General features: G+C 35.1%; 1 protein-coding gene across 1 annotated transcript; it reads right to left on the bottom strand.

Moving 5' to 3' along the window:
• Positions 1 to 214: 214 nt before the first annotated feature.
• On the bottom strand, positions 215 to 2505 carry LOC138873680 (uncharacterized). The gene is made up of 3 exons (XM_070152157.1): positions 2230 to 2505; positions 1330 to 2065; positions 215 to 891 (listed from the first exon to the last, which is right to left on the bottom strand). Exons 1-3 carry the CDS (start codon positions 2503 to 2505, stop codon positions 215 to 217), a joined length of 1689 nt encoding a protein of 562 aa, XP_070008258.1.
• Positions 2506 to 13573: the final 11068 nt, after the last annotated feature.

Here is a 13573-nt window from a genome sequence, read left to right as displayed (position 1 = left end):
TTGGGTATCAACACTCGTCTTACATGGCTGTAATCCAATCTGCATCTTTCAAGGCTTCCTTGATATTCTTGGGTTTTATCTGGGAGAGAAAAGCTGAGAAGGCAAGTGAATTTCTGGCTCTTGACCTGGTTTGTACTCCGAAATCTAAAGTAGTAATAATATTGTCCATCGGATGAGAGCTTTGGTGTCTCCAGTTAGAAGTCTGAGGTTCATTTTAAGAGGATGTGGGTGCGTTTGACTGGTTTTCCTGCGTTCTTCTGTCAAGTACTAATGGAGTTCCCTGAACTACATCAACCACTCTTTCATCGGATTCAGTGGTTGTAATTGAAGTATTTGGTTCCATTGGAGATGAGGCATTATTGTCTTCACTCATCTCTTTCACTTGACTCATCATATCTACCTTTCCGTTTGTTATGTCAATGTCTTCACCAGGGACTAGTAAGGGTTCTCCATCTTGATCTTCTTCAGCACTCTTCTCACAGGATGGATAAGACTCATCAAAAATAACATGAACACTTTCCTCAACACATTGAGTCCTCTTATTATATATCTTGTAAGCCTTGCTTTGAGAAGAGTAGCCCAGAAATATTCTTCCATAACTCTTGGCATCGAATTTACCAAGTTGATCCTTTCCATTATTGAGAACATAGCATTTGTACCCAAATGTTCTTAGGTGATTCAGCTTGGGCATCCTTCCATTCAATAATTCATAGGGGTTTTTGTTCAGAAGTGATCTGATCATGCACCTGTTCACCAAGTAGCAGGCAGTGTTGACAGCTTCAGCCCAGAAGTTCTTTGCAATTCCACAGTCGATTAGCATTGTTCTTTCCATCTCTTCCAGAGTTCTGTTCTTCCTCTCTACTACTCCATTTTGCTGGGGAGTTCTGGGAGCTGAGAAGTTGTGAGTGATGTCATTTTCATTGCAGAACTCATCAAATTTGACATTGTCAAATTCTGTCCCATGATCTGATCTAATGCATGCGACTCTAGACTCCATCTTCACCTGGATTTTCTGCACAAAAGCCACAAACACTTCAATGGTTTCATCTTTAGTTCTGAGAAACAAAGTCTATGTGAATCTGGAGTAGTCATCCACAATCACAAAAATGTATCTTTTTCCTCCTCTGCTTTGCACTCTCATAGGGCCACATAGATCCATATGCAGAAGCTCTAGTGGCCTTGAGGTGCTCATATCCCTTATAGACTTAAAAGAGGACTTCACATGTTTTCCTCTATCACAGGCATCACAGACATTTTGCACCTTGAATTTTGACATGGGCAGACCATGGACCAGGTCCTTCTAAATTAGTTTGTTCAGAAGAGAAAAACTTGCATGACCTAGCCTTCTGTGCCATAGTTCAGCATCATCATCAACAGCTTTCAGACAACTCAGATCACCACTTTGTAAGGACTTGAAATCAGCAACATAGATGTTCTTGTATCTTTTGGCCATAAGTACCACTTCACCAGTTACCAAATCAGTGACTATACATATTTTGGACAAGAACTCCACCCTGTTTCCTTTATCACAGATTTGAGAGACACTCAAGAGAGTGTACTTAAGGCCATTGATATAGTACATATTTTCAATAGAATGAGTGAGTGACTTCCCGACTTTTCCAACTCCAAGAATATACCCTTTTTTCCCATTTCCAAATGATACACTCCCTTCTTGCAGGGCTTTTAGTGAAAGAAAGTCCATGGTGTTCCCAGTCATGTGCTTTGAACACCCACTATCCATGAACCATTGTTGACCGCTTCTTTTCACTGTTCCCTCCTTGTTGTCATCGTCTTCATCATCATCTGATTGGGCCATCAAAGCAAAGGTTGAGTCATATCCATTTTCCTTGCCTTCAACTACCATCATGGAACTATCACCAGTATTAGTTTCATCTTCAGACTCACCAGAGGAATATCTCCATGCTGCAAGAGCCTGTTTCATCACATTGTCAACAGATCTTTTTCTTTTGAAGTCCTTGAAAGGAACCGGGTTCCTCTTAACTGCTTTTTCAGGGTTGTTCTTGGAGAATTTTGCTTCAAGAGAGGACAGTCTCTGATGAAGTGTCTAGGCTTTCCACACTTATGACAGAGATCATAGTTTTTTAGTTTTCTAGAGCTGCCCCTTTTTAGTATTTCTCCATTTCTTCTAACCATCTTCTGAAATCTTTTGGTCATGTAAGATATGTTAATGTCTTAATCACTTGAGTCATTGCTATCAACTTTGTGTACCAGATTCTTTTCTTTCTTTGGTTCTCTTCTTTCACTGTCTATTTTCTTCTTCATCTCATAGGTCTTCAGATTTCCAATAAGCTCTTCTGACGTCATCTCCTGCAAATCTTTTGATTTAGTAATAGCATTCACCTTACTTTCCCATGGGCTAGGCAGAATACTGAGAATTTTCCTCACTAGCTTGTTTCTAGGAATGGTTTCGCCAAGTGAGTGTAACTCAATTATGATGGAAGTGAATCTTGTGTGCATATCTTGAATAGATTCATCGTCCTTCATTCTGAAGAGTTCATACTCGGTAGTGAGCATATCGATCTTAGACTATTTTACTTGGGTAGTTCACTCATGAGTTGTTTGCAAAGCTTCCCATATCTCTTTGGCAATATCGCAGGCGGAGATTCTATTGTATTCTTCAGGGCCTATTCCACATACTAGAATCTTCTTGGCACGAAAATTCTTCTCCACAGCTTTCTTGTCTGCGTCAGTGTATTTTTTACTAGTTTTGCCATTAAAAATGGAAGTTCTTCCAGTACCTTTGTTGGAACATAGGGGTCATCACATATGATATCTCATAACTCAGAATCCTCAGCCATGATGAAATCATGCATTCTTGTTTTCCACCACCTATTGTATTGTCCATTGAACCTGGCTGGTCGGTATGTAGATTGACCTTCTTCAAAATTTGGTGGAGCAGCCATAAAGATCCTTCCTAGGTGTTAGCCTGATAGGAGGAACCTGCTCTGATACCAATTGTTAGTTTGTATGAGTCCACCAAACAGTAGAGTACCTGGTCCTCTACAAGATTCTGCTGAGAATGCTAATAAACTGTAAGTAAATGAGACACGGGATTTTTACGTGGAAAAATCCCACACAAAGGGACCCAAAACCACGACCTACACCAGTAGGCTTTCAATTTCACTAACTTGTAAAAACCTATTACAAGCCACTTTGTAATGACTCCATTACAAAGAATTCAACTCAACTAACTTGTGGTACTCTTATCACAAGCCACTTTGTGACTCTCTAGTTACAAAGACTTTTACTAACTCATGATGCTCTCACCACAAGACACTTTGTCACTCTACAGTTACAAAGACTTTTGCTTATGACTAAACCTAGTCACAACATAAACTCAAAGAGTTTACGGATTTTACAAGAGGATTCTTAATCAATGCTTCTAGCTAAGCAATTTAGGAGATACAATAAGTACAATCACAAAGTTACAACTCAACCAAGGACAACAATATGCTAACTTTAGGAACTGGTCCGTAGTCACGTTCAACTTTGTTCTTCAAGCTCGTGAGGATTGATTTCTCTGTTTTTTGCAAAAAAGCTTGAATGAGAAATTGAAACATTCAAGTAATGTTTCAATATAAACTCTTGTTGGTACACCTTGATCACAACTTGAAATGATGTGAGCACTTTAGTTGGTCAAGAAGTGAGCGGGCGCTGGAAACAGTGCAGTGCGGCAGAGAAGTGCAGGCAGTCACTTCATTTTCAGTTGTGTTCAACTGACTTTGTACTGCTATGAGGGAATTACAAGAGTATCAGGTCCTTGTTTAGTTTCCTAGCTCCTGAAGCTGTAGCAGTTCACATTTAGCTGGAATCCGTTAAATGCAATATAGTCCAAGTGAGTCAGGTTCCCTATCTGGTCCTCGACATTAAGTTTGTTAGATCAACAAAATACAAGGCAAAGATATTGAAAACCTATCAATTACTGATAAAACTCAGCTTCAAAGATTTTTAGGAAACTTAAATTATATCTCTCTATTTTTATAAAGGATTTAGCAAAAAAGAAATTCAGTTTTATACGAGAGATTGAAGAAAACCTAAAGCCATGGAATGATAGTCATACAGAATCAGTCAAAAGAATTAAACAAAAGGTTAATAACCTTCCATGTTTAACTCTTGCTAACCCAGGTTGGGCCAAGATAGTAGAAACTGATACCTCAGATATCGGGTATGGGGAAATATTAAAGAAATGATTCCCAATTGATAAACAAGATTATCTTATTCAGTTCTACTCAAGGAAATGGAATAATTCTCAAAAGAATTATGCTATTGTGGCTAAGGAAATTATTGCTATAGTCAAATGTGTGTTAAAATTCCAGATTGATTTATAAAATCAGAGGTTTATAATAAAAAATGATTGCCAAGCAGCAAAGTCTATCTTTAATAAAGATTGCAAACATGATGTATCTAAATAAATTTTTGCAAGATGGCAAACTTTACTGACACCATTCGATTTTGAAATTATTTACAAAAAAGGGAAATCATTTTTGCAGAGGGAATATCCTTTCCTAGATTAGAAACCAGCAACTAATAGCTGCTAATATAGCAGGAACATATGGTATTAATATCGAACACTCAATGTACAAAGAATTCTTGGATTTTATGAATACTTACCTCAAAGCGCGATAATCAACACTCTAAAAAGCCTCTCCCTCGCGAATCGACCTCCAAACAACTCAAATCTAGTAAACGATAACTCAATAGCATCAAACTCGGCTATAGAAATCGATTTCAAGTAATAAAGCTCCAATCTTTATCGAATATCCAAAAGTCAACCGAAAAGTAAACCTAGCCTCACATCCTAGAACCAAACAAAAGTCACAAATCCCGATCACATATTCCAACACGAGTCCAAATATGCAAGTTTCATCCAAATCCGATTCAAATCGGGATTCAAATCCCAAATAATAACTCTCCAAAATTTACTCACAAAAATCTCATTTTTACCCTCGAATTTCATCAACCAAAAGCCAAAATCAAAGATGGAATAATGAAATAAAATCAAATCCAATTAAAGAACATTTCCCCCAATCTAAGTGGGCGAAACTCGCCTAAAAATTTTTCCAATCCGAGCTCTCGATCTCAAAATATAATTAATAAAGCTAACCCTCAATAAAATATAATTTGCCCAGCACATTCGCTTTGCGACCAAAATTGCCTCTTCTGCGACGTCGCTTTTGCAACCAAAATGCTCGCTTCTGCGAGTTTCACTTAAATCCTTGACCTCACGCACCTGCAGACATCAACCGCTTCTGCGTTACCGCTCTTGCGGACAAAACAGCGCACCTGTGGTCCAAACCACGCATGTGCGGAAACACCAGCATCAGAGTGCCTTCAGACCTTAAAAGTGTTCTAAGGCTCATCTGCAACACTCTGAGCCTCCCGGACCTCTTCCAATCACACCAAATAATCCCAAAATATAATACTGACCTACTCAAGGCCTCAAATTACAAAAATAATATCAAAATTACAAATCGCACCTCAATTCAAGCTTAAACTCATGTCGAACCACATCTAACCAACTCGGAATATTCTCAAATTTTTGCACACTAGTTTCAAATGATATAACAAACTTATTCCAACTCTTGAAATAACAATATGACCCTCAATAGCCTCAAAGTCAACTCCCGATCAAACCTATGAACCTTCCAAGCGTTTAATTTTTCAACTTTCGATGATTAGGGCCAAATCAACTTATGGACCTCCAAATCCAAATTCGGACATATACCTAAGTCTAAAATTACCATACTGACTTATTGGAACTATCAAAATACCATTCCAAGGCCGTTTACCTAAAAGTCAAACATCGATAAACTCTTATAACTTAAGCTTCCAACCTTGGAATTGAGTATTCCAGTTCACTCCAAAACTTCGCCGAAACTAAACCAAGCATCCCCATAAGTCACAAAATAATAAAGAAGCATTGGAAAATATTTATTTATTCATCTTGTGCTTAATTATTTGATTTTTGATCACCAATTGAATATTATCTACAAATCCAGAATTAAACTCATGAGAGAAAATTCTAGATAGGAAATATGGTTGAATAGAGCAAAATCTTGAACCTGAACCACGAGGAATGGATTCGCAGTTAGGATAGACTTATACCTAATCGCGTTGCTTGGTTGATGTATAAGAATTATTAATGCGTTCTTGATAATTCTAATTTTATAGGATTATAGGTGTTAGGTTAGCTTGAATAGGCGACTAATACTTCAATAGAACGCTACGAGTAAGATTAACCCTGCTAATAAACCATATAAACTAATTTGATAATTTAAGTGAAAAACTCAATCGTATTGTTAGCTGACCCACAACTTTGGTATTTTCTCTTATTGAATTTATCTCTAAGCTTGCCACCTTATTTTCTTTAATTTTTTAGTTTACTACTCTAGATTAGTTTTAGTTAAAAAATCAAACTTTAGAAAATTGCTTGAATAGATTAATTTTTTGAGCTTAATTTAGTTGATAGGTAATCACAAGTTCTCGTGGGAAACGATACTCTATTCACTACTTTGTTACTTGTAGATCAAGTATACTTGCATGTGCTTTTTGGAGCAATTATTGGAGTCGCATTCGCGGAGGCTAGGGCAGTGATGCATCACGTTCGCTAGGGAGCATGTCGCGTTCTCAAAGAGGTGAGGCCGATGGCTTTCGCGTTCGTGTGACTCCTATCGCGTTCGCTAAGGAGGATTTTTTCGGAGGCTTATTTGTACTCCGCAAATGCGAGGCTTGGACCGCGTTCGCGAAAGACACCCTAGGAAGTACATATAAGTGGAAATTTTGGGATTTATACCCATTCTCTCATATTTTAAATCCTATATATAAGACTAAAGGGTAAGTGATTTTTACTTATTTGTGATTTTTAAGAATCTAAATGGTGTACTAACATATTTTGGAATTTTAAAGTGAAGTTTAGGGTTTTGCCTACAACTTAAGAGACTAAAAATTGAGGTTTTGAGCTATAAATTAGACTTGGATTTGAAAATTAAACACATATCTGGACTTGTGGGTTATGAGTAAACAGGATCTACACCTAGACTCATGTTTTGGCGATGTGGGCCCAGGTTAACTTTTGTTGTCTTTTTTGGGAATTGACTAAGATTAAAGTTTTATAATCTGAAATTGATTACCAGGATGTTGTTTGACATTATTGAGTATTATCTGACTAGATTCGAGCCGGTTGGAGGTGCATGCTAAAGGAAATGGGATTTTAGAAGGTTGATTTGACTTGCTAAAGTTAGTATCTTGCTTAATCTTTGGTTGAGGGAATATCCCTTAGGATATGACTTTGTTTGCTTAATTGAAATGTGTGAGAAGTGATATATATGCGAGGTGACGAAGGTATATACGAGTGCTATGTATGATTCATGGCCGACTTAGACTTTAGGATTTTTATTATGCCTTGTTTGTTTGTGCGCCTTCCATGATTTATGCTTAAATCAATTGTAACTACGCGAGCTTACCCTTTCATGCTAGTAATCATGTTTAGGATTACTATCCTTAATTGACCAAGATGGACTATTTATGAAATTGTTGTTATACTTTATTTAAACGTAGTTATGCTTTACAACTCATGCACATATCCACACCTTTATTACTATGTCCTTGTACACCTTATTGATTATTTATGGGCATATGCCTCTAATAAAAAATATTATTTAGAATTGCTATGATTATGGCACATTTGGACATATTGAGCAGATTGATTTGGTAGTGGTACGAGGTTTTTGTTGTACGTTATAATGATATTATTATTATTGTTATGTTACGAGAACTCTATCAGGCAACAGATGGATACGAATCCATCCCTATAGAGTCTCCCTCTCATATTTCTCTCTTGATGGCGTACACATGTATTGTGATAAATTGACAGATATTTGGTTGATTCTGATATAGAAGCTTTGACCATTCAAGTGAATCCCTTATGAATTATCATGCATTTTACATGTTTTCTATGTGTTGAATTCTAATAGGCTACTTGATGCCTCTGTTATATAATTTTGACTTTTTAGTTGATATTGAGCTATCCATGTTGAATTGACATCTCTTGATATGATCTTTGGCGATATTGTATATCTCATCATAGTCTTGTTGTGAGTATCTATGAATTATATAGGTTTGTTTGATTAATAGATATCACATGACTTGAACCTCGTCACAACTTCATCGAGGTTAGTTTTGATACTTAACGAGTACATATTGTCCCGTACTCATACTATACTTTTGTATATTTTTGTGCATATCTGGGCGTTGATAGCAACGGACTTTAGGATGGAGCCTAGTAGCTGTCAGAGAAGACTTGAGGTAGTGCTGCATGATCGCTTGCAGACCCTTGGAGTCCCTTTCCCCTATTTTTGTATTGTTAATTACATTCAGACAATATTGTATTATTGAGATATTCCGTTGTATCTTATTTTAGAGCTCATGACTCCGTACTACCAGGTTTTGTGAGATTTGATGTTGTAATATCTTATGCTTTCTATTGTTTGAAAGACTTATTTTGATATTTATATTATTTCAGTTATTATATACCTTGTTATGTTTGGTTTGATCTATGTTATATGTTGGCTTACCTAGTCTGGGGTTAGATGCCATCACGACTGTTGGAGGAATTTTGGGTCGTGGTAGTAGCCATCTTTGGCGGGAAAAATATTATTTTTAATCGTTATTAGTGCACCTTAAAGTCTAAAATATTCTAAAATTTTACGGGGCTTAACATAGAATTCGTAGTAGTCAGCTTTTTCTCGACATATTTTATATATATAAAAGAATAATGTCTCAGTTAATAATTGAAAATCGTCATTGATAGACCACAAGTTTCTTAATAAACTTTGATTGCACCAAGTACAATAGTTAAATAAAAATTCGAAGAATATTTGGTTTTATAAAACCAATAACAATGGGGGAAGTGCACGGTTAGCCACTAATAACACATGTATTTACTTTTAAGCCACTGTTTAAAATGTCTTTAATCGTTAGTCACTGCTTTAATAAACTTTAACTGCCCGGACAAAAATATCCTTCTGCTCATATCCTTAACTTTTGAACTTAACTTCAGGACTATATGTCCTTAACTTTTGAACTTGTAACTCTAAGTTCAGGACTTCAGGACTACATGTCCTTAACTTTTAAATTTGGAACTCTAAGTTCACGACTTCAGGATACATGTCCTTAACTTTTGAACTTAACTTCAGGACTACATGTCCTTAACTTTTGAACTTAACTTCGAGACTTCAGGACTACATGTCCTTAACTTTTGAACTTGTAACTGTAAGTTTAGGACTAAATGTCCTTAACTTTTGAGCTTGTTAGTCTAAGTTCAGGACCTATTGTCCTTAACTTTTGGGCTTCTTAGCCTAAGTTTAGGATCTATTGTCCTTAACTTTTGAGCTTGTTAGTCTAAGTGCAGGACTTCAGGACCTATTGTCCTTAACTTTTGAACTTGTAACTGTAAGTTCAGGACCTATTGTCCTTAACTTTTGGGCTTCTAAGCCTAAGTTCGGGACCTATTGTCCTTAACTTTTGAGCTTGTTAGTCTAAGTTCAGGACCAAATGTCCTTAACTTTTGAACTTGTAACTCTAAGTTAAGGACTACCTGTCCTTAATTTTGTGCTTATAACATTTTCATATGACTCTTTGACATGTGATTCTACATGGATGTTTATTATTCATAATTAGTCAAATTAGTCATAGTTGCAGCAGTTAACTCATGTTAGGAACTTATAATTTGTGAAATAACACAGTGTGTAGTCTAGATGTTTATTTGGATGCATGTTATGAACTCTCGAGCAAATAGCTTTAGTAATGCTCCTCTTCTCCAGTAGCAGTGAGCGAGATTCTACAGAAGTTTCGCCCTGCAAATGAAATGAGAGCACAGGGGCTCCGAGGAACATGAAGATTTGAATCTCTTTGGTTATTCTACTTCTTCTCAAACTTCAGTTCCGCCCAATCGCCCAGACAAAACTGAGAAGTGAGAATTTCAACTATGAAAAAAGCTTTTGAATTTTGTTGCCGACGACGAAGCCATCTCAACCGGAGTTCCGAGTTCAAAGAGAAGCGAGGGTTTGAGAAGAAAAGCAATGGAAGAAAGGTAAAAATATCTTTTCATATTTATTTTAATAGATTAGTGACTATTTTTGCTCAACATTAGAATTGCTGGATAAAAAATAAATATCACCTTTAATAGTGGCTACCACACGCCATTTTTACACAAATAGCATCAACACATGCATTTCACTCCAAAGGCCTTTTTTAAAAAAAATAAAATCCAATATCACACAATTGACAAAATACAACAACGGCAACGTCAATGAGAGTGAAACATTATCGGTTGCCTATAATTTTTGAAATCTATATATAAATATAAATATAAAGGAGGGCTATTGGCAAGGTGATGTGGCACCTTTTATGTTCAGCAATTATATTTATCTTTTCTCTCATTTTTTTGGCATATTTACCTTCTTTCTTCTCATTCATTTATTACATTTTAAAAAAAATTGTATTATAGAAGAAGCAACAGTTGCCTTTAAAAGTTGCTTCGGTTCTTTTACTGGACAGTCCAAACGTTGCTTCATATCAAAGCCCGAGATAAAACAAACGTCCCTTCCTCAAATCTATCCTCTATGCCGGACATAACTGTACACCACCCAAAATATAAGACAAGAAAAATTCAACAAGGCAAATTCGGAGCCACTGGTGGCAGACTTCCAATTCTGATTCCCTGTCGAAATCAGCGACCACCAATGTTATTGCTTAGAAGCACTCAAACGCTTCATGAATAAGAGATTTTCTGGCTTCCTATACCTTAATTTATGTTCTTACAGTGTTACGCCAAGTTAATTGTGTTTACTTTGTTCACGTACGCTTGATTTTCCTCGCTTACAGTTATATCGATACAATTGAAAATGAAGAAGCAATTGTCTTCGTTCACACTTGATTCCTTAACATGCAGTTTTAATTTAATACAATTGAAAATGCAGAAGCTATTTTAATGTATGCTTTTCTTTTTTCCCTTTGTGATGGTATCTCTAAACCATGGCTTACTTGAAAACAGTATATGAGAATTTACGTTTATTGCAAGCACTGTCTTTAGGTATCATTGATTCCTATAGTTATTGTTGTTAATCCTTTATTTAGTTCATTTGAACATAACATATTACAAGTTGTATCACTATTTTTTCCATCTTTTCTATCAGGTTGTTAAAACCAATATGTATACTGGATATATTTTTTGGAGATGTGATCAATATCGGCAAATTATGCAGTTAATCAAGGAGTTGAAAGAAATAAATTAGCTTTGATAAAGTCAGTCCTTTAATTGTTGTGTACTTATTTTATTGTAATGCTACATGTTTCTTTATGCGATCTGCCTCGATTTTATTATGATTAGGTAAATTATCCTAATCCATTTCGATAAAAAATTTGCTCAAACGTATTTTCTTTCTGCATGCTTTTTACACGTGTTATTGTTTGGATTAAGATGGAATGTGGAAAGGTAACCTTACAGGCTTATTTTTTTTATTTTTTATGTTAGTGTCGATTCTTCTATTCCTAGCCGTTTATTTTGTATTCTCTAATTAATTTGAATAATATTAATGTTAACACAATCTTAATACATTCATTAGATTATACAGCTTTATGTAATACATAGAGTTTGTTGCTTTGATAATTTGGATTGGCCGACCAAGTAATTATTTGCAATCAAGTTTACAACCAACTAACCAAGTATTTGTTAACAAAGAACTAGAAAAATATATGTGATTCTTCTTTTTGGATTTATTTTTCTATTTTATTTTGTACAAGGTGTATCTTTCTCTTATATATTATTTCCCGTACATACATATTTGGTTTTTAATTTTTTTTTTTGGTATTTCAAATAAGTCTTAGATTAACTTTTTTTTTTAGAATAACTAGAGTGTTTATAGTATAGGTGTTTTCGCGTGGGTTAATTAGCTAGTTTTTAAAATAATACCCGCCCCTCACATAAATAATTAAACTGACACTTAAGTATTTCTCGACCCAAAAATAATTGGCAAAAGAAGCGAGCAAACTTCATTTATAGCCCATCGGCCCAAACATATTTCACCCGATAGCCCAAAAACTGCAACATACATTTTATAGCCCAAAAATATTCTAGTGGCTAGCCCAAAAGTACTGAGGCTCAAATCTGTAAAGACAGATCGCGGAAAAGAGAGGCGACCATGCTATGACTACAAAATCACCGATTGCATCCAAAGAAAAAACCTTTGAATCGTTGCCTGTCCGGTGATTTGCTAGGCCAAGATACGAGTTGGATAGTTTATATGCCTGATCCAGTTAGCCCAGAATCCATATAAAATATCATCATTGCCTCAACTGTTATGTACCAAAAAAAGGAACTAAAATCACAGAAACAGAGAGAAAGAAAGATATGGTGGTTGTTGATTGATGCTGAAGAAATGACTATATAGTAGTACATATTTCTAGGAATTCAAGGGCTGTTGATTTTGTTTTAAAAGTGGAAAAGAAAAATCATTAGCTAAAGAGAGAGAGGCAACCACTCTTTGAATAAAAATCCCAAGCTCTCTATTATTGCCTAATTTTTTCTGGGCTAACTTTCTTTGCTAGGGAAATCCTTTGGGTTTCACCAAATAAATTTTCATTTCCACATGTATGTCATTAGTTGATTTTGATGGGAATTATAATTTCAGGCCCACCATTAGTATATATTTACATGGATATTTATGTATTTCTTTCAAAAATAGATTTGAATATTGGTATATTACAAAATATATACAACATCAACTGTTACTATACAAAAATTATACAAAATAAACTGTCACTATACAAAATTAGACTGTCAATATACAAAAAATATACAAAACAGACTGTTACTATACAATTTATTTACAAATAGAGTGTCACTATAAAAAATATATACAAAAATAGAATTTCATTATACAAAAAATATACTAAATAGACTGTCATTATACAAAATATGTACAAAATAGACTATCACTATATAAAAATATACTGTCACTATACAATTTATATACAGTTAGCTCTCACTATACAAAATATATACAAAATAGACTGTCACTATACAAAGTAGACTGTTACTATACAAAAAATATACAAAATAGACTGTCACTATACAAAATAGACTGTTACTATACAAAAGATATACAAAATAGACTGTCACTACAAATAGACTGTTACTATACAAAAAATATACAAAATAGATTGTCACTATGCAAAAAATATACAAAAATAGTCTGTTATTATACAAAAATAGACTGTTATTATACAAAAAATATACAAAAATAGACATTTTGTATATGACATGTATTACATATTTCATTCAATTGTTAGCTAATACTTATCAGATCCAGAAGTACATTTAAAAAGGCAAAAACGGGTTGCTCTACCGCACCAAGTAGGGGTCGAACCTGCGACCTTCAACTTAGGAAATAGGTGTTTTATCCACTGAGCTACAAGCGCTTGTGTTGTCATGCTTATTCCTTTCGGCTACTATATGCAATACGTTTGGGTCGAAGGATCATTTTTTGTAAGT

The sequence above is a fragment of the Nicotiana sylvestris genome, chromosome 7 (assembly GCF_000393655.2).
Source record: "Nicotiana sylvestris chromosome 7, ASM39365v2, whole genome shotgun sequence".
Lineage (NCBI taxonomy): Eukaryota > Viridiplantae > Streptophyta > Magnoliopsida > Solanales > Solanaceae > Nicotiana > Nicotiana sylvestris.
The sequence above is the reverse complement of the archived record's forward strand: the minus strand, read 5'-3'. Positions and strand labels throughout refer to the sequence as shown.